Raw genomic sequence first — 26,790 nt, 5'->3', positions numbered from 1 at the left:
CTTGCTAGTGATCTCGAACATGCTATTTAATCTTTCGTTAATAAGATGGGGATGATAGCAACAACAGTAACACTTACCTCGCAGGTGATTCTCTGAGAAAATCAGAGATAATGTATCTAAAACATCTGGCATTGTACTCAGCACGTAGTAGCACAGGAAACACTGAGCTAATGGCAGCTTTGATCTTAAATGTTAAAAAAACTCATGCCATTACCAACTTTTTCTCTTAGAAGACTGCCAGAGAGATTTATTGTGTCCTCTAAGACTATTTAGCAGATACTGGAGTTACAGCCCAGTGAGTTTAATTCAAGAGAGAAACTCTGAACACAGAATACTCAGTTCCACAGGATTCCAAGACACAAATCTATCTTATTACTCCAGCGGTTAGCTTTATCAATACCTGCAAATGGCATGAAATAAAATACATATAAGCATATGAAATGACTGATTTAATTATAAAAAATGAAATTTATTTAAATTCTATATAAGCACATATGTACACACACATACATACAGAGTACACTATACATTTACTTACTTACTACGAACACATTCTGCTTCTCTCAGCTACAAAGTTATGGGTTAAGTGTAAATAGTGGTCAGAATGCCTACAAAGCCCCACTGTACTTCTTTGATCCAAAGTCTCGTATTTGTCTTCCTCCCACAGTTGGACTGGGTCTTATAATCTACATGCACATTTATTATAGCATTTGTTAAAAAGAAACTCTAAAAAGCTCTTATTAAACCAACAGTGTATCTAACACGTACTGTTACCTTATACTCAAGAATACACAACATCTGAGGTAAGTAAAGGGTTTTTATCCTTTTTCACTTTGTCGGCAACACTTCCCTCCACACATACAATTCCCCAGTGTTCTATCAGGGCGCATTACTGCACAGAGTGCTCTTCTCTATTTTTCTGTCAGAAAGCCAAACACTGATGATGAGTTTTTTTTATTTGCCTCAGAGCAGGGTGTTTGGAGTTAAGCCCAGCATCTCAGGTCTCAGTCTATATAGCTAAGATACATGTAGGTAAAAAGTAAAAGATTAACTCCATTACCTGTCTCCCCACCACATAACCACTTAAAATAATTTTAAAGGAGGTAATTAAGTTACACAATTGTGTTGAGATCAGAAAGAGTCCCAATCTGTCTTTCCTTTACTAAGCAACCCTCTCTTCTATGTATTTGAAAAACTGCCCAGGTGACAGGGCACTAAGAAATGGATGACTGACAACAATGGTGTACATAAAAATGTACCAACATTTCTTTCAAATAAATATATGCTCCAGGTCTGTATCTGAAGAATTGCACTGGAAGGTAACTATCTTACTATTGTATTCCAAACATCTATCACAGTACCTGGAACATAGCAGGTGTCTGATATATAGTATTAAATACCCAGATAAATAAACGATGTGAGAAAAACTTAGTGTATTCAACTTCATGCTGGCTCAATGGCTAATATCATCCACTTCAGTTTGAGGGACAACTTACCAAAAAATGGTAAAGGAAAATGACAAAACAATGTAAAAGTTCTTGTAGAAATTATAGTTTTGTTTATCTACCAAAAGATCATTATCACATATTAAAAATGAAATAGGTAATTCTGAAATTATCATTTCCATTTTGGGTTAATAGTAAGTCCTGAGACAGAAAATACTGGTCCATGCACACAGCTGCCCAAGGCTCCTTTCCCAGCAGAGGGCTTTATATAGAACAGTAAGTGTATAAAAGCTTTTGAGCCATCCCAACATTCCCACTGCTCTGATAGATGAGAGACAAGTTGTAGGCAATATCTCTTCGTAAGTCTAACTGGTCAGCTTCTATACCCTGGGGGAAAAATACATGAGTTATATTTCAAACTGACAACCAGGACAATTTTACAGCAAATAAACAGTTTCATAAGTGTTCAAAATTTATTAACAATTTTCATTATACTAAAAAAAATTATAAAACTAGACATATACCTTGGATCTAAATTTTTATCAGACAATGTTGAGTCAGTTCATCACTATAGTAATTGTATCATCAACTATTTCAAAATGTCTAATCAGTAAGTTGAAAAGTCTCTCCCACAAGCCATGGCAGAATAAACTCCAGATGAATTAGGATTTAGGAGTAAAAAAATGAAACCGTAAAAGAAAAAACAATACATCGTTGAATAATAATATAATCTTGGGTAGGAAAGGTCTTTCTAAGTATAATAGCAAAATAGAAACTATAAAGAGAAAGGTTGGGGGTAGGGAGTATAGCTCAGTGGTAAGAGCACGTGCTTACCATGCACAAGGCCCTAGCTTCAATCCCCAGTACCCCATTTAAAAAAGAAAAAAAGAAAGATTGATACGACTTCACAGAAAATGTAAGACTTCTGAATGTTAAAAAAAAAAAGAAAAATCATAACAAATGACCAGATCAGCAAAAAATACCTGTACTATATAACAGAAAGGCATATACAAGAATAGGTCTAGGAAGGCAAACACCAAATTGATTATAATGCTTACTTTATGAATGGTATTACCTTTTTTCCTACTTAAATAACAAGGCAATGAACTCAATGGAGTAGATTAGATCTATGTTTCTAATTTTCCCCAAACAAAATTTTGGACAACTGAAAAAAACATCTGTAAGAATGAAAAATGATACCTGTAAAACTTAAGGAGCAATACATAAAGGTATTTATGAAATAAAGAACACAAAAGTGTATATATTTCATCAGAATAACTATAAAATATGTATGCATTTGCTTATTGAACAAGAATAATAGAAAACAGTTGTGAGAGAATGTGGTAATTATGAGTGCAACTCAAAAAAATAATATACACTTTCTTTCAGAAATTAAAGTAAAAATTAGACTTTAAACAGATTATCATAGCATTGGCAACACTTCACCTATATTACATTAGCTTAAACTAAACTACATTAAATTACTGGTTTCTCATCTTTATGAAGAAATGTTTGTTACACTTGAGCTTGAAAATGAATAATGGCTATTTTCTCAATACTCAGACTTCCTGTCTAGCAGCTCACACCTGTAAACCACAGGGACTATTTAGGAAACTGAAATGGTCATAACCACAAGTTACACGTGTCCACATGGTTGCTGATCAGATTACACGGTCAGGATGTCAAGGAACTACTTGTTGCCGAACATAATTACATAACTGCATTCAATAAGGGAAAAGTACATTTTAATATATAAGCTATAATTAGTTTCACTATCTGGACCACAACCCGGAGCTAACAGCACTTATCTATAGATGAAATGAAGTGACTCCTCACTTTTTAAGGTAAATCATACATACCTCTGCCACAAGTGGAGGGAGCCCCAGGGCCTTCTGATAATAGTGAATTGCAAGATGAATCAACCCCAGCTGGTGAAGGCCACGGCCCAAATTATAGAATGATTCCTGGCAAGGCCCACGTAGACTGAGGTATCGATTAAGAAAGGAAAAGCCCTGCCAAAAAGAGCAAGATAAATAATTCAATATTCACTCATTTGATAAGTTTCTGCCAAGTGGTAGAAATAAAAATATTTTTTAAAACACATAGTCCCAACCTAAAAGAACATATGTCTGTAATGTAGTGTCCTATCATTGTGTAGTCCAGATCTCTTTCAAAGGTGTGAAGAGGAGATGTTTATACACTGAGGACAAAGGAATTCACAGAAAATAAAGCTAACTATTACAACTAGCTGTTAAGGTCCATAATCTGTAAGCAAGTAGGATATATCTTTTTATGGTTTCAAGTTGGCTTTTGTGGCATTAGGAGCCAAGTAACCTTTTTGGTTTGAGATGCATGTCTGAAAGCTTGAACAAAATATAAAATCCAAGCCCTTATAATGATAATTTAGAAAGTTTCCTCCTCAGGAGCAAATTCACTTGAGTAAATCTAACCTTTCTGGGTAAATGCTACCTTTCATATACCTCTCAGAACCTTAACAGCCCCTTAACCTAAAAACACTTGATCTTTTGTCCCCCTGAAAGCTTCTGACTCAAAGGCTTTATGGAGAAGCTGATTACTTCAGAGCATAGCTGTGATGATTCAGGCTCCCTGTGTGTCACAGAGTCCAAAAAGCAATTTGCTTCTTTGCCTCTTCCTGTATTCACTTCGCCCTTAATGCAGTTTCAACTTTTATCATGCATAGAAAGCTATAAATTGCAAAGTGCAAGTATTTTATGCAAGTAATTAAATAAATACATTACCTAAGAATTAAGAGTACATCAATTAATTTGTGTGTATAGAAAATAAAATGCAGTTATTCCCTGGATGATCTGCTATGTAATAAATGGCCATAAATTTTGCTTCATAAATAAAATTAATAAAAAATAAGAAATTCCTCAGAATTAATGAATTTTAGGAATAAAGATAATTATGTTCAATAAACAAATCATACTTCCTGCATAATAAAAAAACTCATTTGTGTACATGAATATGAATTCTACTCCACTGAAAAACATAATTCTGTTAAGTAACAGCAGACAAACTGTTAATCTCAGAGAAATATCAAATCTTCATATTTAAAAATGAAACATTTAAAGATAAAAATCTGAGAAAGAAAGAGTATTGCCACAACCCAAAGGAAATTGTAGGTCTTCTGATACAATAATAGGAGTTACCTGCAGCATCTTATGAAATTTTTAACAAATTTAGGAGGGTAATATCCCTCACGACTGAAAGACTATTCAAATATTTAGTGAATAAAGTACTAGGTAACGTGGGCAGCTGTTTTATTCTTAGGTACTATGAATCATCAAATATAAAAAATTACCCAAAAAATGACCAAAAAAAAGTTACATGTTTTTGTTACAATAACATGTTAATGTTACAATTCAAACATTTTTATCATATTAATCATTAAAAGGCCCAAGTATATAATGCCTAAATAATACTAAATAAAGGTAGAAGTAAGGAGACATGATTTTACTCCTGTGGTATGATATAAAGGTAGGAAGACAGTAAAACATATGAAACTAGTTTTTTTTTAAGCTGTGCAAAAGAAAACTAATTATAGTCCTATAGCATGAATAGACTCATAAGAAATTAAAACAATCCAAGAATCATGCTATTTATAATAAAACTTGCTTTTTAGAAACAGTTTTTAGTGGAAAATGTTTAATACACACAAAAACAGAGATTAGTACAACAAACTGCCACCTACATGAACTAAGAAAACTTTAAAAGAACAGTTCTCTGTGATGATGTAAGTCACACAGGCACACAGGCACATATTCATATATTACTGTATGTATAACATAATGTTGTATTTTTAAAAACTAGTTTAAAAATCTTCAGGACCTAGAAGGCTCCACAGTATAAGGAAGCCTGCACAGGATTCAAGGGTCTGCCTGTGTCTTCCCCTCTTATGATCTGGCTGTCTACCCTTTCTATATGCTGTGTAAATCTGAGCCACGAGCCCCACTGGATGTTGATCCACGAGTGCTGAACACAGGGTAGGTGTCGGACACTCCCAACATGTGTACTAAGCAGGTATTACTTTTGAAGCAGGATAACAAAAGCATTAAGTATTTTTAAGGAACATAAAATCAAGTAATGAGAAATCCAAGGAAATTACCTGCACAATAAGAGCATGTCTCTTTAATACATACTTCTGAGATGCCATATGAATAAAAGTTAGGCCTATACAGAGGCTATAGAGAGGTTCATGGGGATGAGTGCGAAAGGCTTGCACATACTGTCCTGAAAAATGAGCAGTGATGTCAGATGGTGTGGCAATAACATTGTCCCTTATTTCTTCAACACTTACTCAAATATATTTTCAAGCTAAACAAATATTACTGTTATTTTAACATATGCAAGGTGTACATTCTAAAATACCCACCAGATGCACATTCATTTGAATTTATAATAATGTATAACAAATAACAAAATTAGGAAGATTTACCTGTGAAAGTATCTTGACCATGAGATTAAATATAAGTAACTAAAAGTAACTTTCTTTTAGACACAGCCATTTCCATGTAGAGTAATACTTCCAAAAAAAACAATATATCAATTGTGATCATGTATCTATCTTATGATCTTAAATCTATTTAAAAACCAACAGGGAAATGTGTCTTCTGGTAAATTCTTTTGTAAAATTAATTGACCTGTCATATAAATTCAACTGTGACAGATCATGTAGGTAAAAAAATATAGTTTTATTTTGTTTTTCAGATTATGGTGTTATTTTCTGAATTCTAGCAACTACTTTGTTTTTCCTGAGAAGAGCTAAATGTATCTAATAATAAAATAAGAGTTCAGGGTTTTGTGAATTCCATGTATTCTATATATGTAATTATCTCATGTCTAAAGCCTAACCATATGAGATAGGGGAGTTTAAGCAAATATTTCTTATAAAGGAGTGATCTATATCTTAAAAAAAAACTTCTATTCCAGAAGGCACAGCACTGCAAAATCTCTTTAGTAGCACAGATGGTAGACTGCCATTTATTTTTGCCTTGTATAAAATTTCTAAATATAGGAAAATAAAATAAAATTTCTATTTTATATTTTCTTAATATAAGCTAACAATTCAAGAAGCACACACAGTGAAGGAAAGTTTCAACACCTGATGTTCAAGATTACTAGCTGAACAATTATAAAAACAGCAGCCATACACAAAAAAAACCCATTAAATAGTTTTAGTATTAAATAGGTAAATCACAGTATATCCAGAAGTGAATTTAGCAATACTAGCTCTTAAGCAGTAGGAGATCCGTGCCTCATTTTAAGTTTAAACATTTGGTTAGGTATTTTTGTACTTGTTTGCTTCTGATATTACAGAAATTTCCTATAAATGATCAATGAGTTTTCCCTACATTTAATTAGACTTAGTAAGAACTATGCAAATAAATCTTGATATAAAGACTTATCTCCTAAAGGTGAACTATCAGCAAATTTTAAGTCCCTTTTTGTTACTACAGCAAATTAAAATCAGGTAGCATAGCATCCATAATTAATGAAATTATTTTAAAAACAAACAAGTCTTAGCAGGGAGAATTATTGACATGTAAAGTGAATTACAAGACTTATTTTAGCCTTTTGAAACCAAAGCATCATAAGAAAAATAAATATTAATTATTACCATTATTGCAAACACAGCAACTTATTATATTTGCCAGGCATTATTTTAAGTATTTTATATTACCTCATTTAATTTTCACAAATTTCTACAAGGTAGGTCCAATTATTATCTCCATTTTAGAGATAATGAAATTGAGGCAGAGGGAGGTAGACAAAGTCATGTGCCAAGACACTTACCAAGGGCATGCTTAAAACTACCAGATACAAATGCATTGTGTCCATTTAAGACACACAGGGCATGATTATCTGGGTTTTTCAGCATTAAACGGAGACAAAAGCGATGATGCCTTACATCTTGGGAGTGCATGGTAACTTGATTGAAAATGTTCCAGAGCTGGGGTTTATTGACATGTTCCATTACCATTATCCTAAAATTGCAGAAAGACAGTGAGGATAAAAAATAATGAAAAAATGAATCTTCCTGACTTTTAAGATTGAAACCCTTCAGTGCTGTCCTACCAACATTGAAATGTACCATGCCTCAACAAGGGTAGAGATCTATTTCTACATCTTGTTTCTGCTTTTCAACAAAATTTTTAAACCAAAAAAACAGAATCAAGTGGTTTAAGTTTCACCTTTTTTCTCCCTGCCCAATACAGCTGCAGTACAATGAACATTGAATAACAACAATAATGTGTACCAGACATTGTTAAAAGGCATTATACATAATAACTCACTTTACCCTAACAACAATCCTTTAGGGTGGTGGTATGATGATGTTAGTTTTATCAAAATAAGTGGGGAGACTGAGGCACATAGGTTAAGTACATGAGAATACATGCTCTCATATATTGCCTCTGAGAACCACCAATGACCTGAATTAATCAGTAAGCAACAGGAGAGTTAAAATAAACAGTTTACTGATTCTTCAGAATGGGAGACTAAGTCAAAATAAATATACATGCTTTATCAAAGAATCTAATCAAAATAAGTTACTGGAAAATCACCTGATATAGTTGTATGCCTTTCTGAAATTTTTGTCCAGAATTGCAGCAGAGAGACCAAAGTATTCTAGCTCTTTGCGTTTTTGCCTGTCATCATAAAATGAATAATATTCCAATGAAGAATCGACAAGTAACTCAGCCTCTTGAAATCGGGACAGGTCACATAAGGAGTATATGGCCTTCAACAGAAGGTTCCACCAGTCATCTTTTGTCAAGACACTCGTGAGTACAGCAAATATTGCTAAAATGAGACCAATGAAAACCAGTTAGACAGTTCATTTCCAGAAATAGCAGTATTAGAAAGAAAAATTCACATGAAAGTAAACTAAAAACCATACTCCTGATGGGATTAAATTCTTGCCAACATCCTTCTGGCAATGAAGAGAAGGAGGCAGCTGCTTGTTTACATCCCTCAAAGTCACCACCTTCTGCTCTGTCTGCCTAACAATCTGCAGTCCCAGGTAATTCTTACTTCTGATCTCTTCTCTATAAAGGCCAGCTACCTCACTTGTGTTTCTCAGTGTTAGCTAGGAGTACACGCTCCTCCAGGGCAGGATGAGCATGCTTTCCATGACTGAGGTCAGATCCAAGGCATTCAAATGTTTGTTCAGCAAAGGACTTCAAATTCATGCTTTGAGATTCAAATTGTTCTTGATCTTCTTATAATCGTAATTTTCTTCTCTCTGCCTCAGAATTTCTCTCTTGCTTTAACAATCTTCTCTTCCTTATTTGTTTGTAAGAAACCTCCTTTTTATAGCCCTTGAGAAATATCAAAAGCCAGAAATTTTTTTTTACTGTCTTCAACCCAGTTACTCTCTTTCTGGGAATCTATCCTAAACAACTAGTCAAAAATATGAATAAATCTATAGACATGAACATGCTCACTACAGTATTATTTATAAAAGAAAATTATTGGCACCAACTATATAATCAAAAAATAACAATGACTAAATAAATTATGGAACTGCTATCCAAAGAAATAGCACACATTCTTTAACTATAAGAGCTACAAACGGAACAAAACATGAGAGAATGTTAAGTGAAACAATCAGAGTACTGAGATGCATGTGACATAAAGAGGCCTGGATTATGTTATGATGCACCAGTGTAATGTGATCCCCACCATAATGAAACTAACAAACAAAACCAAACCTTATGAGCCTAAGAAAAACCTACAATGGACCTGAAATGAGGAAATACTGAAAGAGAAAACAGGCAGCATCAGATGAAGAAAAAAACACAACCTAAGGAAACATAGTCCAAAATACATATTTGCAGGCAGAAGCCATTGGGATAAAGCCCAGAACAAGTGAACTGGAGAGATGGTAGGGCTCTAAGCAGCTGAGACCCCGTAACTTTCCTCTGATTCTCTTCCCCCACAACACTTGGCTTATCTTATGTCCTTACATTGTGCTTACAGAGATTTCAGCTCTTCTGGATTTTAAAACCCTGTCCATTGCACACGGCCGTGCCTGTAACAATGATTTAATTAATATCTGTGGAATTAATTAACAATGAAATAATTTTCTGCCAGACTGACTTCTCCAGTTTATAGCCTAGGTCTTTTCCAAAGTTCTCTGAGTAACAACGTTACCCGAACATACCTGATCCTTTTCCAGCTAAAAATAGATGGCTTTTAAAGTCATATGACTTGAGATAGAGTCAAAGCAACTTATTTTCAGAGTTTCCATGACTATTCCTACATTTGTCAAAAATGAATTTAACAGAGGATAGAATATGTGTAATTGAAGTGACCAGACAAATAAAGCAATCTGTATTGTCATCTAATCTTCACAAATTTCTTAAAGTAGGGTATATTTTCTTCTTAAAATGTCAAAATTTAAAGTTTTAGTTTTTTTCACAGAAAGATCTAAGCAGATGCCTGCTGTTTAATTTTTTAAAACTAAAGTAATTACATACAGCTTTTCTTTCTTTCATTTTTAGAAATACCAAATGCATTTATTTTACTTGAGGGATTTAGAAAATATCATTTTATTTAAAAAGAGTATATTTTCAACTAGATCACTGTCAGGTGTTACTTCATGTCTTTTTTCAACTTAGTCAAGTTTTATGCAATAAAGCATATGAAATGAAATGAAAGAAATTAATTACCTTTTGCATCACAATTTGCTGTCTCCTGATCACTGCTGTCTGATATTTTGTCTCTCGACACTTTAATAAGGTAGAGATGCCTCTCTCCAGATTTGGAACTGGATATCAAACAGACTTGGGCTCTATTCATTGCTACCTGAATTAAAGATGATAATCTGAGATTCAGTACATACTTTATTAAAGAAAATCTATGGGACACAAGTACCACCAGTGCACTTGAAAGCTGCTTTAGTAAAGAAAAAAGACCAAATCATTGTGCATATAAACACCTAAAAGAGAATAAATACACTTATTTTTCTCTTACCAAAGGAATTTGGGTCACATTACTTACCTTAATAAGAAAAAGGAAGGCAATTCACATTAAATTTATAACACATACACACACACTCACACACAACCACCTCCCTGCAAAAAAAGCCAGACTCAGAAAGGATGTCATACCTGGAAAACATGTTTGCAAAGTGAACAATTTTGGCACATAGTAGTGTCCACCAGGCCAATAACTGATACAACGGTTCTCACTTTTCTAAATATGTACCAGCAAAGATTTTATTTTATCATCTTATAGTCCATTATACAGTTTCATGTAGAACTTTCAATTACATACTGTTAATTTCTAAGTGTTTTGTCTTTATCTGACATTCACTTTAAAAGTCTGACTTTAACAGAGTAAAAGAGAGTTACAAAATAGCTATAATCTATGTTTAAACCAAATTCTAAACATTTAAAAAGTCAACAAGGCTAATAAAAAGAAAGATCATTACCCACCTTCAAAAGCATGGCTAACATGGTAAGTAAGGTATCCACATAACCATACATCTTGCCTTGTGAAAACAACAGAGTAGAACGATGAAGCAGTAACTTCAGTTCCTAAGTAAAGAAGCACATGATAATGAGCATGACAAGATTACTTTGTTGTAAATTGTTTTGTCTGCATAGAAAAGTTCCGTCCTAGAAACCAAACCTTAAGAACATTTGCTTTATGCTCTCTCACAATAATTAAAATCCAGTGTTTTAGGAACAATGAATTACAATGTCTAATGAGTTCCTGTAACTTAAGATTCAAAATCATTTTTCAAAAACACTGAATTTAATAGACTAAAATAAAACTTGGATATAAGCTGTAGAGCCATCCTTAACTGAAGAAGAAGTTCTAAAATACAGAAGAGAAAAACGTCCTTCTGTGTCACCCAGCCTACCTGCTGTGCTGCGTTTGCGTCTTGTGCTAAAGTATCTGGATCATACATTGGTTCCAGGGCTTCCAGAGCTCTCTCAGGGCGGCCCAGCTGCTGCTGGAGGGTGGAAAGCGAAATTCTCGCATCCAAATGAAGAGGGGCCAGGTCAACTACCTTGCCATAGCTTTCCGCTGCACGCTCCATGTAGCCTAAGGCCTTTAAGCACTCTGAGAGGACGTTAAAACAAAGCATTAATACGAACTACAGATGTGTGAGCTGGCCAAAATTATTTCTCCGTTTTAAAAGAAATATTACAGCAATTTTAAAAACTATAACAAAAAAGAATGTATGCATATTTCCAGTATCTTAAAACAATTATCCCTTCTAATCTCTAACTACTGATTAATCAATCTTAATTCAAATTGCTACAAGGATGTAATCAGTACATATATAAAAGTTGGGGTTCTGTCTTATTCATTTAGGATTATACTTTCAACATTTTCCCATGTCATCACTGGCATTTTGAATGGTTACAATACTCAATTAAATTATTTACTTAACCATACTATTTGACATTTAGCTTATTTCCAAATTTTTATACAAACAAATAACACTGCATTAAACACCTTTATGTATATAAGCCAGAGTTCACAAACTGGTAGACCAATTTAACCCACACCTTTGCTTTGTTAGGCCACAGTTCTGTTAAAAACAATAAACTGTCTATATATTAAAGAATTAGGATTTTTATGAAATCCAGCTATTGAATTCTTTTGAAAAATCTGGATTTGGCAACAGTGGGTCCCCCATTTCCACACGGTGCACAGCCATGCTGAGAAACAGCAGCACCCTTTAGACGGGGCTCTCCAGTGCTCACCCGACCCCAGGCCTCGTACTTGTCCACTTTGCTCACTTTTGTTAACTGTAAGGCTCCTAAGTTTCATGATCTCCAATACAGACTACCTCCTCTCACCTCACTCAACTCTTTCCTAAAGATAAGTTTTCAGAAGCGAGGCTACTGGGCCCTGTTCCTCACACTTTATGCCAATCAGCCATTAAGTCTTATCATCTGAACTTGAAGATGAATTCCTGCAAGATTTCTCTTTCCACCCTAAGACCCCAGCGCTAGTCTACGCCCTTTCACCTCTTTCCTTTTTCACTGCCATGATCTCCTAAGACGGTATTTTACCTCCAACTGTCTTCTCAAATCTCAAATTTCTCAAATATCTCCTGACCATCATCTTTAGGTTAACTTTGGTAATCAGAAGATGATTCTGAGGTTTTACCTTCCACTCATCTCAAGCTGCACAGGCTCAAAACGGAAGAAGCCTTCATCAGCATCACGTTCACAATTAAAGAGGATTTATATAATATCTACTATTAGTAACAGGAGCACTTTCACACCACAGCTTTATGGAAGGCAATAAAAACTCCAACTCCTTGTTCGTGTCTTTAAAATGCAAATACTACAAATAGTGTGACTTTTTACGATGGCATTACATTTGAATTTATGTTTACTCATCCTAACAGTAAAGTGTTACCTTAATCATTAAGTGCTCTCTTTGACATTTCGTATCTGTGATATGTCCCAAAATATCCCAAAATGTCAATTAATGCTCCTCTAGTTATAGAGAACTTTCTGCCACTGTGTAATAGTTTAACTATTAGAACTTTCTGCCACCATCCAATATTTTAAACAAGATTATTCAAATTTCAATGCATCTCTTATGTTGATTCAATAAAAAATCCTATCATATGATTTTTGGCTTTCATACATTTCTGTAAGAGATTTAGTTTTTCTTAAGCTGCTACTTCTACACTAAATGATTTATTTCATATTACTGTGGATTTAGACGCAATGAAATAAAATTACAGATAAAACCCAATCTTAAACATATTTTCAGCTCAAAGGAAACTGAAAATACATTAACTTTTTTCTCAAAATAACAAATATAAACCCATAAAAACTCTTCAAAAATTAGATTGCACCCTAAGTCTGACAGTCTACTACCAGGAACCAGAGCCCATGGTTAAGAGACAGGTAAAAGACAGGTAATTATGGTATTTTTAAACTGGAACATATTAGTCCTTCTACTTCACTCTGGTACCATTATGTGAATCATTCTTCCAAAGCATTAGTGAGGGAAAATCACTTAGTGGTGAACCAAGACAATTTAAAATACTGACTTTCAAAAAACTACTCTGAAATCAGAAATACTTTCACTAAGACATTAGTATTTTATAATAATTATTACCATCTTAAGGAAGCAAGTTTTTGCCTGCTTATGTGATTAAAACTTCTTCCCACAAAAAGGATTACCTGCGTGTCGAAGCCAAACCACTGCAAGGTTGTATCTTTCAGAGCAGACGAGTGCGCTAAGGAGGGGAAGCGCAGAGTTATATTCACCAACATCCAGGAAAGCTTCAGCAACATCTAGATAGAGGTCCCCCATGTCTTCAGGATTCTGCTCCACAAGTGTCGTCAAGAGAGGCTGGACCCCAAAATAACAGCCTGAAGTCAAACATTCATTACGAGGACACACATCTACTTATATTTCTTTCAACTTATATACAAGTCATCTAAGGCAAGTCTAAAAGGAGCAAGGCTTCATAAAAACAGCTTTAAATAATAATTGTTAATTCATTTCTGTATCACTACTAAAAGAAACTCATACTGCCATCATTCACTCATTCAGCACATGACTTCTGAAGGCCGGTTACAAGGCAGGCCTTGCCGGAGCTAGGACAAGCTGACCCCTGTGCTCTTCCTCTGACAAGTCTACCACACCCATGCCTCCGGGCCTCTGTGCCGGCTGGTGTCTCTGGAAAGCTATTCCCTCAGGTACCTGCTGGGCTCGCTTCCTCACAACCTTCAAGTCATTATTCAAATGTCATTTCGGGGGGAGGCTTTTCCTGACCACTCTACTTAAAGTGGCAACTCCTCCCACATCCTATATTCTCTAGTCGTCTCGGTTTTTCTCCAGAGCACTTATCACCAACTAACATCCTGTACTTTACATACTTATTTTATTTATTATCTACCTAGTCCCGTTAGACCAAAAGATCCATGAGGACAGGGATTTGTGTATTTTGGTCAATATTTTATCCTAAGGTCTGCAAAGTCAATGCCAAACACATTTTTTTTATTCAATGAAATACTTAGACCAAAGTCTACAAAAGAGAATAGCTGTCAGAAATTGTCAATTGTCTAAAAGGCCCAATCTCAAATTCTGATCTCTGGATTATTCTCATTTTAAAAGAAAAGCAAACTATTACAAGCCCAGTTCCAAACAGTTTTAGCTTTTATAACACATGCACACAAAGATAATTTGACTTATTGTGATGTCCTGGTTATGAAGAAATGTAAAATCTAGGGTCAACTTATAATTTCTTGTCATCTCAAGAAAACACTGTGGATTTGGTCTGAAGTATCTCCAGTACAGATCTTAATGTTACTTACATTAAGTGGTTCGAGGATGTTGAGATGTACAAGGCAGACCATCAGCTTCACCGTGATGTCTATTGGCACACCATCAGGTATAGTGCAGGTAACATTCTCACCAGCTGTGGATTAGACACAGACAAAAAGTTTCCATATGTAATCTTAAAAGGTGGGGCAAATGAAGCACACTGTCTCTTCTATGTAAGATTTCACTTATTTCACTCAAAGCAAGTGATTCTACTGTCAATTCTAAGCTTGGCCAGCTCTAGCCCTAGGTTCTTACACTCCCTTCAGCTTGCGCTTCGATAGAAATTGTCCTTCCTATTCTTTTCCTACTACCTTATCCACTTATTCCAAACCGACATAAACTCCCACACCTATCAAAACTGCAAAGAACTTAAAGGACAAAAATGACAAATGAGGATACATGAACTTTCTCTTTTTTCTTCTTGAGTTCCAAAGCCTCTTTTTAGTCTTCACTACAAGGGGCTGAGAAAGGGATAAAGTAATAGTGTGCTTAAGTCTGTAAATGCTTAAGTTTGAAGTAGAATTTTAGTTTTTCAATGCTTAAGTTTGAAATAAACTAGTAAAGAGCATTTTAAGCCCTTTTTGAAAAGTAAAATGCTGTAGTTCTAAATTTTTTGATAAGCTGCTCAGTAACTCATTCTTTTTTCACACAGCACTAAAGAAACCGTGGGTCAGTTACAAATGCCAAGTTCAAAGGGATGCACTGGAAAATAAAATGGACTGAAAAAAATTTTTTAAAGATTATCTGTGAGTGAATATTCACAAGAAAAAGACATGAAATCTCTCTAAGAAAAAAATGCTTCTTGGGATAACTTGTCATGAGAAAATTAACCATCAATTTCAAGATGCCACATTATGAAAAAGCGATGATTATGCACTCTCCTGTGCAGAGGAAACTACAACCTTTATTCTCTTTTGAAGTGCCTTCTTCTGTAGTTTTTTTTTCCAGCACAATTCCAGAAAAATCTGTAATTACCTAAAAGAATAGGGTGGGGGGAGGAAATAATACAATAGGTATGTATGAAAAACCTCTTCACAATGCAAAGATTTGAACAGTTAATTCAGATAATCCTTACAACATATAAATGAGCTATAAAAAGCAACATCTTGTCTCTTTAAAATAAGGAGCCACGGTAACATTAATTAATGTTTTTATATCACATTAACTAATGCTCAGCTGAAGATATACAATTTCTCTGTATCAAACCAATCTAATTTTCCCAAAAGATTAAGAAATGAATCATAGCAAGTAGACTGGCTGCTGAGTCCTGCGACCTTGAAGGGCAGATCTACCACCTGTGATGACGGCAACAGCTTTTCTCATGTGGCAACTACATTTTTTACTTCATATGGGATTACTAGAGAATCTAAATCTGTTTTCACATGGACCTTAAGTATACAATTTAGAATATAAGTAATGTAATATATATAACGAAAATAAGGAATTGTCGAGGAATTTCTAGAACACAGAAACATGCTCAAAACCTAACAGAGAAACACGCAAGTGTTCCTACCTCCAAAGCTTTGTCATATTGTTTGTTAGAAATGTACAGTTCAGCTGCTATGTTAACATCTTCCATAGAGACTAGGCCCTGGTGCTTTGAGAACGCTTCTTCAATTATATTAATGGCTGAAGTAACATCATTGGCTTCATAGTAACTCCTAAAAAAATAAATGACAAAATGGACGAGTGTTTACTTACGTTAATCACAAAATTCATTTTCTTACTTAGACTCTCTAACGATTAACTATGATTTTCATTTTCTTAAAGTTTGAGAGGAGGAAAAACTTTTAAAATCATAATCAGAGCTAATCCAGAGGAAAACGTGCCATGTCATTATAACAACATCATAACATCTCCCTCTCCCAACACTACCTCACACATTCTAGCTCACTCCCTCTGTAAGCCAATACCAACAACTCTTCTGCTTCAATGGGATCCACTAAGCATTGATCCTACCACTTTTTCACTGTCCCTGCACCCTTCCTGTCCTCTCTTTCCTCCTTCTCCATGACCCAGCATTACAATTTCTGTCTTGTCTGGAGAATGTCATTCTAAGTGAAGTAAGCCAGAAAGAGAAAGAAAAATACCATATGAGATTGCTCATATGTGGAATCTACAAAAAAAACAAAACAAAAAAACCCCAACAATACAATTACTGTCTTGTGCATCTCAGTTCTCCTGCCCCTCTCTCCCTCTATCAAAATCATCTGATGAAACTCCAACCTTGGGTAATCCAAGTATGCCTTCACCTCCACCTGCCCAGCTGACCATGCTGATGAAACTCACTCTAAATTAATGACCATTACCCTCAAGTGAGCCCATGGTGCTGATCACCAATCTTACTACAGTTACCTAGCCCAGTACTTCTCCAACTTGAATGTGCATACAAATCAATGTGAATCTTATAAAAAGGCATATTCTGATCCAGTAGCGCTTGGGCAGAGTTGAGATTCTACACTTGTGACAGGCTCCCAGGTGATGCACATGCTTCCGGTCTGTGGGGCAGCAAGGTCTCAAGGACCTAGACAACTATTTCACATCTTCTCCTCTCCAAACCTCCAGCACTCTCCCGTCCTCACTCTTTGATAAACTCGTTTCTTATTTTACAAAGAGAATCAAATCAGACATTCCACATATTCCCAACACATCTATCTACTTACCCATACCCATGGCCATATCTTCCACCTTCTCCTTTTATCGTAAGGCCAGTCCCCAACTAGATCCCACTCCCTCCAATCTATTCAAGGTTACTGATCAAGGAACTGTCCCTTCTCTTATGAATCTTCAGTATCTCCCCTGGTTGTGGATCATTCCCACCTGAATATAAATATACTATAATCTTCTCCAACTTAAAAATCATCTCTTACTCCTACAATCCATTCCAATTACCTCCCCATTCATCTGCACCCCTAAAAAATTTCTCCAAAGAGCTGCCTATCCCCCAGGACTCCACCCTCTACACCCATCTCCAGTGTTAATACTTGGTCCTCATTTTGTGACCTATCTGCAGTATTTCACACAGATGGCCATCCCTCCTCCTTGATGGGCTTTCTTTAGTAAAATTCTAGAATATCGTTTTCTCTTAGTTTCCTCCTACTTCACTATCCATTTCCTTACAGTCTCCCTGCTGTTTCCTCCTCATCTTCCTGACTTCTAAACACTAGTTCCTCAGGGTTTAATTCTCAGAACTCTTTCCTTCTCTGTTTCTACTCCTTCATGGGCCAACCCCCCTTCCCCATCTCTCTCTCTCTCTCTCTCTCTCTCTCACACACACACACACACACACACACACACACACTTATATCCAACACATCAGAAAATTCTGAGAGCTCAGCCTTCAAAATACATCCCGAATCTGATTATTTCTCACCACCTCCTGCTGCTTCTCCCCTGGTCCAAGCTACCTCACCCCTTCCATAGATTACTGCAATAATTTCCTGACTATTCTCTCAGCTTCTATCCTTACCATTACTTAATCTATTCTCGAAAGAGCAGCCAGAATTGATGCATCTAAAATTTAAGTAAGATCAAACCACTCTTCCAATGGCTTCCAAACTCATTCAGATTAAATGCCAGAGCCTTTACAATGACCCACAAGGACCAAGGAATCTTTTCCTGATCCCTCTCTAACATTGCCCCCTGCTATCCTTCCCTTAAACCTCAGCATCCATGCTGTTTCCTGGACACTTTTTACCTTTGCACTTGCCATTTCCTTTGCCTACAACAGTCTTCCCTAATATCTACTCCCGTATCTCCTTCCGTTCACATCCAGATCAGTATGACCATAACACAAAGAGTTAAGTCCTTCTCTAAACGCCCAATTTAAAATAACACACTCCTAGTCCTCAACTCACCTCCCTCCCCTGCTTCATTTTTCTTAATATCACTTATCAACATCTAATATACTACATACTTAGTTGTTTATTTGCTTATTGCCTGTCTCTCCCATCTAGAATGAAAGCTCCACAAGGGCAGAGAATTTAAAAACTCATTCAATCCTGAATCTCCTGGTGCCCTGTACAGTGTCTAGCACATAACTTACATTCAATAACTATTTCTAGAGCAAAAGTAGGGAATGAGAGAAGGTTTAATCAATCAGAAGTTACAGTAACAGAATTCAATGCAGGAAAGACTTCTGCAGCAGTGGCAGAACTGTTCATCACCACCCTTTCCCAACAAGATTATAAGTAATGCAAGTAGAAAACAAATGTACTATCACAGGCCATCTAACAGTTCATAAAGCAGAAGCCTGTGGGCAAACCAGCATGACAGTGAGAGATATGACTAAAAGCAAGAAACCTGGGAAGATCCTCAATGCTCATCATACACAACAAGGATCAATTTAGGGTTGCTGCTCCTCAACAAATTTCCTATAAATGCTTCCAGTATTCCTACATAACCCATCCTTGGGAATACAATGGGTGGTTTCACAGCTAAGCATCTTCATGACAATGGCCATGGAATAGGGTTAACCTAAGATATCCAGATCAAGATGGTTAATCTTAGGCTGAAATACTGTAATAAGAGATATCCCAGAAGAGAAAGATACCACAAGGAATTTTATAGCCAAAATGTTCCCTGCTTTGTTTCACTGTACAGCATAACAGAGAAGAGAATGCATTTGGGCATAATATTTTAGAATAAAATATATACCATAGCTGGTAGCATGTGCCAACTCTAAAGAAAAATTTTCATCTTAAAATGTTACTGTAGCATAGGCTAAAGATAAAATGATTACAGAAGATCTCCAATCACAAACGTTTCATTAGTATATTTGCAGTAAATAATTTACTGCAAGTGGACATAACTTCAACTAAGTTACAGAAACCTGGGAACCTAGTCATCCTTTCAGAACATGCTCCATTTTTAAACTTCTGAGCATGTGAAAGGTAACTGTATATTCAAAAATTTTAAAACAGTCACACAGCTGACTTGGAAACAGAAAAGTAATGGGGGAAAAAACCCTCTATATTTAAGCACAAAATAAAACAAAGGAAGTAAAACACTTCCTCGAACCTCAATGAAACGTATATTCTACTTCAAATATATGCTTTGATTTCTAAGATGATTAATAAGAATATTTCTATATGGTATTTCACTTCAAACTTACTTTGCCATATCTCTAGCCAACTGCATAAATCGTTCTCCATCAGATGGAGACAAAAAGTTTAAAATACGCCTATAACCATCCATTGCCATCTTGTGATCTCCCATCTGCTCATAAAGGCTTGATCGTTCCCACAGATAACGGACATTAGTAGGTTCATATTTAAGTGCTAAAAAGAAAAAAAGGAATATAAATTATACATTTATCATAAAAAGGGGTTCATGGTATCTGGGTGTGACCCATTTTTTAGAAAATCTATTAAACACTCTAAACCAATTCTCCAATGCAACCAAGTGGGTTATTATGGAATAAATCTACCTTCACAGGAACTGTAAGCTAGGACAGACCCAAGACCAAATAGAACCCGAATCTCAATATTAACCTTCATTTGGTCACTGTAGTGTTAACATTAACCCTCAAGGAACAGCTTAGAACCAACCCTGATCTCAGTGGGAAACTGAAGGTCCTACCAACTTTTTGTTCTACCAACTTTTTGCTGTATTAGCTCACAATTAAATAAAGTTGCTGATAAACATGAAAATAGAGGGACCCCAAACACTTACTTCTGGTATAACAGAATATAAGGAGTAAATATATTTCAATAAACATCACCCCAGAATAGCAAGTACAATCATCAAAAAACCTATTATATAACATCTTATCAAACAAAATGAGAAAAACATTTTAATTACCTTTTGTATAGCAAAATATAGCCTGCTTAATATTGTCTTGTTCCAGGGACATTTCTGCCAATCTAACCCATTCTTCAGTGTCACTGGGATTTAAATGTGCAGCAATCAACTCAAACTGCAGTGATTTCTCCATGTCACCTTGGTCCTCATATATCATAGCAAGAGTAGAGAATGGCTCATAAGCCAAAGGAGCTATAACAAATATAAAGAAACAAATTGCATTGGTTGAGGGAAGAGGCTTAAGCTGATGTCAATTCCATGGTTCAAACTATGGATCCTTTCTCTCATACTTCTTTCTAAGTAAATTTAGCAAAATTATACAAACCACTTAATGGAATTTAGAATACACAGTAGATTATACTTGCTTTAGTATATTTTCATATATTTTTGGCATTTTTAAAAGCATTCTTTTCTCTAAGCAAGTGTAATTTCATGAAAAACCCTACTCTCTACCATGCCCTCCTCATGAAAATCTCCCTCTGCTAAGGCTAAACATGGCTCACTAACTCAGTAAGTTCATCCCACTGAGCACCAGCTACACCAGTGGGGATAAAGCTTCATGACCCAGCTCCCACCCCGAGGAGTATAGAATGAATGGACAGAGGATACCAAGTGCACCTAAACCCAAGATTACCAAAGTGAGCATTTAATTCACATTCCTGAAATAATGTTTCTGAAATGAGGTTCTAAGATTACAAGGTATTAAAATCAAAGGTAATTAACAATTTGTTTAATTATAAACTGAAATAAAAGAACAGATAATACTGAAAAGTAGAACAAAACAAAATACCCTAAAGGAAAAAGTCTGTTAATTTAATTTCTGATGGGGTGAAAAAGCACTGTCTTCAAATTGTTCTTATGCATAATCCAGGAAATTTATAACAAGATTTCTAAAAGGACCTTAGTCTAAATGAAAGGAAATGCGAAAATAGTGAAAAGAAAAATTTAAAGTTCACCGTAGTACAACTACCCAAACCATTATGCAGGGAATCCCTCGGCAACAATCAGGAAAGCAAAATAATGTAAGTGATTAGTCAAAAAGTCAGTTCTGCAGCTATCCTTCGATATGCCCACGATTGCAGTTTAATGGAAAGATGACAAGTATAAATTGTATCTTTTACCAAAAAGTAGATTATAATAATCTAACACTGTCTGATTTCAAAAATGGAAGAAAAAGAATACTCTTCAAACGGTTTTAACATGTGTTTGCCACATTTTAAAAAGACTAATACTACAAAAGCCTAAAACCCCTAAAATGAAACATTAAAAAACAAACAAATAAAAACAAAAAAGAAGCCTTTATGAGTTCAATAAATATTAATGATATTTCACTGACTCATACTCTGTTATTTTCATTTTCTTGGTAATGACTCCTACTCAGTGTGAAAAGTGGCAAATCACTGTGATCACAATCACCTCCAAGCTTCTGAATATATTTTCCAAATAGCACAGTGAGGTGCTCCTCCATTTGTTTTAAGTCAGATCACTAAACTGCTACTGTCAGTAATCCCCACGGAAAACACCTTGTCTTATGATTTCCATGCACATCAGTATCGCCTCTTCACGTTCTCCCCGCGCGAAGCGGATGTTGGCTTCACCCATGAGACCTCGCAGAGCTCTGGGAAGTTTACTCCGAGGCCTTTTCTCCTGTACAGAACAAAAATTGACATTTAGAGTAAAATAAAAACAAACCAAAAATCTTTTCTACAGTAGAAAGTTCAAAGCACAGCACAATATTTATTAAAGAAAGCAAAAATTAAACTGGTCAGGAATTACTAAATTACTAATTAGAACAAATTAGATCTGGGTGCTGCAAAATGGATTTATATGCCAGGAGATTTATGATGCAATCTACTGAAGATTCTCACTCTTTCAAATTTATTTACTCAGAATGAACTTGGTTAAAACAGTATCAAGTTACAATCGGAACTTATAATAGCAAAACCATCATACATTTTGACACACACAATAATTAAGGTTTTACATTTAAACAATCTTCAAAATGAAACATAAGAAACCAGTAATAGCAGCTGTCTCATAGAATATCCTTTCTTATTGTTTGATTATTTCAGGATATATGTATAATTTAAAGATTCTTTTTCTATTTCTATGTCACATTTTTACATTCTGTTTATAAACAACAAAATAAGAAGAATTTACTTTCATCATTTTCTTGGTTTCACGATTGAGAACCATCTCCAGTACAAACACGTCGCCTGCAGTGGGTTGCTCAGGTGTTTCCTCCTCTTCCTCTTCCTCTTCTTCTTCTTCCTCCTCATCGTCTTCATTCTCTCCAAGCATGGAAGCAAAGACCTTGTGAACTGACTTACTGACTCCATCTGACGTCTCTCCTAAAGAAAGAGACATTGAGGTTGAAAAAAAAAAGCTTTAGCACATTCAGCAGTCGAAAGAAAAAACAAATAGTATTTTCTAGAATATAAATTTCTACCCCAGCAATACCATATTTGAAAGTAAAACACAGACAAATGAACATTCCCAAAAGCAAACCAAAGAAGAGGCTATCACTACAGTAAAATAATTTTTCATAATGATTATCTTTCACAATGATGATCAAAAAAGGTTAGTCAATTTCTGTTAAAGAAGAGACATGTAACATATTTTAGGAAAGCTACAACAAAAACTCTTAAGCTTATTACTTGTGAAATACCTCAAACCTCAGAGATGCTAGATAAGTGAGATAGTCAATATATTTATGGAAGAAAAGAATGAAAAAAAGCCCCACACATTCTGAGCAACAAATAAGTAATTATTATTATGAAATCAACAAAATGATCATCTTCAGGAATTCTAAACACCCAAAATAAACATGAAAAGAAATGTATAAAATAAAACACTATCAATCAGTAAAATTTATTACAGTAACAAAAAAAGGAGAAAAGTCATGTGATCATCTTGATAGATACAGAGAAGCATTTGATAAAATCCAACACCTATTCCTAATAAAAATATTTAGCCAACTAGAAATGGAAGGGAATACCTTTAATTTGATAGAGAGCCTACAAAAAGTTTTCCACAAACACAGTCAATGATCAGTCATTCAAAGTCACTAGGAATGAGACAAGTATGCCTATTATCACCACTCATTTCAATATTTTACTGGTGGTCTTAGTTAACGTAATAAGGGAAGAGAAATAAAAGGCATAGAGATGATAAGGAAGAAATAAAATTGTCATTATTCACAGATGATATGTAGAAGAGCCAAAAGACTCTATGTACAAAAACTATCAGAATTCGTGAATTTAACAAGGTTCCTAGATACAAAGTCAATACACAAAAATTAACTGGAGTTTTTATATCAGCAACAATGAACTGAAAATGAAATTAAAAGAAGTCCCCATTTGTCTAGTATGTAGGAAAGGTGCTCAAGAATAAGAATTTGGCAGTGGAATTCATCAGTGTACAGGAGGAAAAAGACAATGACTCCAGTGGCCTTATATTCCAATCAGCAGACTTTGCCAAAGCTTCTTCAAAACTGACCCCTTCTGCACTGAATACATGTTCCACTCACCAGAAATCTTGGTAAAGTTCTGGGACAATCCTTCCTGGGAAATCAGGAACTTTATATCTTAAAAGAACTGATGGGATTATCTGAGCTGAGGCCATCTAGTCCTTGGATGCCTGACTGCTCATGGTGAGCTAGAATTGGATTTAACTAACCCTCCTTTTATGGAGGGCCTAATGGCCACCTCTTAGGGTCAGTTTTAGGTAAGAGAACTGGCATGCACCCCATGGTGCCTGTTACTACAGTTGCACCTCAAAGACTTGACTATAGAAGAGCAACTCCTTCCCTGAGCAGCTAAGGAAGCCTAGGTTTTAGAACAACCTCACCCCCCTTTTCTACCCTACTTGCCTGGCAAAGTAAGAAACTGTAACCCCAATTTCTTTCCTCTTTGCCCTTTCTTCCCTACTTGTTCCAAGGGGGCAGGAATAAAGCTTGTTTGTTTTCTTTCCCCCCTACTAGTGTGTTTTGTGTGTAAAGGCTTATTTGTTTAAAGGGGGAAAAGACCAGCCTCTATTTCTGCCGTCTTGGACTAGGAAGTTTAATTTAGTTCTCAATCAGACCTCACACCCTAAACTGAATTCTAATTGATAGTTTAGCATCCCAGGTTACTTGACATGTGTAAATGGATTCCATGAACTATTATCAGTATTCTGATCACCGGAAAAGTATATTGATCACTAGAAATTAACAAACTTGCATAACAGTTCATCAGTTAGGCTGTCATGAGTTTAATTAGTCTGGGTGCACTAATCAAATTTAATACGTGGTCATATAGAGCTGATGACTGGATCCTGGAATTAGGTAACATACCAAGATACCTATGCTGTGTGTGAGGTCCCTTGTGGACAGCCAACTGGCCATCCACTCTGACATTTCTATCTTATCTCTCACAATTAAAAAATGCAAGTGATTTGGAAGCCACATTGTAGAGAAGGATAAGTCATTACAATTTGGGGGAGGATAGTTTAGAAGAATTAGTAACCAACTGAGAGGGTCAATTTAAGAAAAAATGATTCTAAAAGGCTCTCAAACAAACACTGATGTCAATTTGAAACACTTCTTCATGAAAATAACCCACTAAATTAACCATCATCATATTCAATAATTGAACAAATATTTACTAAGCATCTAGTCAAGCACTATGCTCCTAATAAAACAGGCAATCAACAACAGAATACCACTGCAATAAAAAAAATAATGTTTTCACTAAACTATTAGGCATCCTTAACATTTAATGCAGGTAGCAAGTGATCCTAACATACCTTCCTGGACATCTTTGTCCTGAGATTTAGTAGAGTCAATTCCTGATGATGATGGGACTTCAGAGTCATTTGGATTTTCTTCAGTTGATGCCTTTCCTTTTTCCTGAAGATTCTGTGATTGAAAATTAATTAATGAGTCCAAAAACGAATGCACATTTAGCTCTCTCCAGTTGAGAACAGAACATCGGCCTCATTTTCTATTCCTATAAAACTTGAGCTCTGAACACATATGTAGTATGTGAAATCTAAATTTAAATATTCTCAAAGCATTTCAGAGTACTTAGGTCTCATCCTTCAATCTGAATCAGTCAATAGTAAAAAAAAATTTTTTTTTAAATCTTGACAATTTCATTCATCTACACATGTTATCCTTTTTTTTTTTTTCAAATAAAAAGAGATGGGGCACTATCAGTTGTATGATTTAGGAAAGAACCCACCAGCTAATTTCAAAATCTGTAATTGCTTTTCTTTTCCCTCGGACAGACAAGAAAGTTCACCTTTTTCTGTGGAAGATTACATCACACCATTGGTAAATTCCTCAAAAATGGAAGCTCAAATCGCTCCGTCCAGAAACAGAAACTAAGGCCTAAAGAAGAGAGGTGAGCTGTTCCCCCAAAGTCACAAAAAGTGCCAAAGCTAGGACTACAGCCAGACACTGACTCCAAACTCTACTTCCCACGCCCCTCATTTAACCCACGCCCCCCATTTAACCTACTAGCGGTAAGTTACTCTCAAGTCAAAAAATGTACTATTTGGCAATATAAAGAGAAGTGGTTATCATCGAGGCAAAAGCTTTCTGGTGGGGGAAATGTTTTAAAGAGGAGCTTAGCACAAGGATGAGGTGAGAACGGAAGTTTCCCTAAAGAGGGGAAGAGACCGCTGGAAGTACTCGGCCCGCCCCATCAAAGCGAATGGAGTGAAAAGACAGTGGGGAGCATCCTGGCCTAGCATCTCCTCACTTTCTTCTCACGCGTTTTTCTCTCTTCTCTCCGCCTTTCGAACTCCTCAAAAGAGATCTTCCCTTCCAGATAGTCGATGAGCTCTGGGCTGAACCCCGACATGTCTGCGGGGTTCTGATACGCAGTTTCAGGAACGGGGACAAACAAACGGAAGAGCACCGCCTCCCAGACTCTACCCCTCGCCGGGGCGCTCTGAAGAAGGACCCAGCGTCCGCCCGGGAAACCGGCCCGGCCTGCGCTGCAGCCGCCGCTCTCGGGTTCCGCCGGAGCGTCTGGCCCCGCCTCCTTCCTGGAGGGATGAGCGTGGACAGGGTCGTGGACGGGGCGGGCGGGGGGCGGAACCCTCTCCGCGCGCCCTCCTAGCGCCCGGATCCATCGTTTGCTGCTGGGCTCAGCCCTCCAGCTTAAGTTTATTAAGGAATTGGAAAAAAAAATTGCTTAAAGGAAATTCTCGTCAT

At 35.9% G+C, this 26,790-nt stretch overlaps 1 protein-coding gene across 1 annotated transcript; it reads right to left on the bottom strand.

Moving 5' to 3' along the window:
- Nucleotides 1–434: 434 nt before the first annotated feature.
- On the bottom strand, nucleotides 435–26,515 carry GTF3C3 (general transcription factor IIIC subunit 3). The gene is made up of 18 exons (XM_006215993.4): nucleotides 26,333–26,515; nucleotides 25,374–25,485; nucleotides 22,749–22,939; nucleotides 22,112–22,235; nucleotides 20,589–20,780; nucleotides 19,900–20,065; nucleotides 16,300–16,447; nucleotides 15,689–15,761; nucleotides 14,777–14,880; nucleotides 13,637–13,808; nucleotides 11,341–11,543; nucleotides 10,910–11,011; nucleotides 10,142–10,277; nucleotides 8,033–8,270; nucleotides 7,263–7,453; nucleotides 5,575–5,699; nucleotides 3,305–3,457; nucleotides 435–1,832 (listed from the first exon to the last, which is right to left on the bottom strand). The coding sequence occupies exons 1-18, from the start codon at nucleotides 26,432–26,434 to the stop codon at nucleotides 1,710–1,712; spliced, it is 2,655 nt and encodes an 884-aa protein (XP_006216055.1). The 5' UTR covers nucleotides 26,435–26,515; the 3' UTR covers nucleotides 435–1,709.
- Nucleotides 26,516–26,790: the final 275 nt, after the last annotated feature.

This window comes from Vicugna pacos, chromosome 5, assembly GCF_048564905.1.
Source record: "Vicugna pacos chromosome 5, VicPac4, whole genome shotgun sequence".
NCBI lineage: Eukaryota > Metazoa > Chordata > Mammalia > Artiodactyla > Camelidae > Vicugna > Vicugna pacos.
The sequence above is the reverse complement of the archived record's forward strand: the minus strand, read 5'-3'. Positions and strand labels throughout refer to the sequence as shown.

Bases quoted from the DNA above. Each gene is read 5' to 3' on its own strand.
- GTF3C3 (XM_006215993.4), bottom strand. From the start codon at position 26,434: ATGTCGGGGTTCAGCCCAGAGCTCATCGACTATCTGGAAGGGAAGATC. The intron at 25,486-26,332 runs GTGAGGAGATGC...TTTCAATCACAG, and splicing joins GAAAAACGCGTGAGAAGAAA to AATCTTCAGGAAAAAGGAAA. The intron at 7,454-8,032 runs GTGATTTTCCAG...CTGCAATTTTAG, and splicing joins AAGGCATACAACTATATCAG to GATAATGGTAATGGAACATG.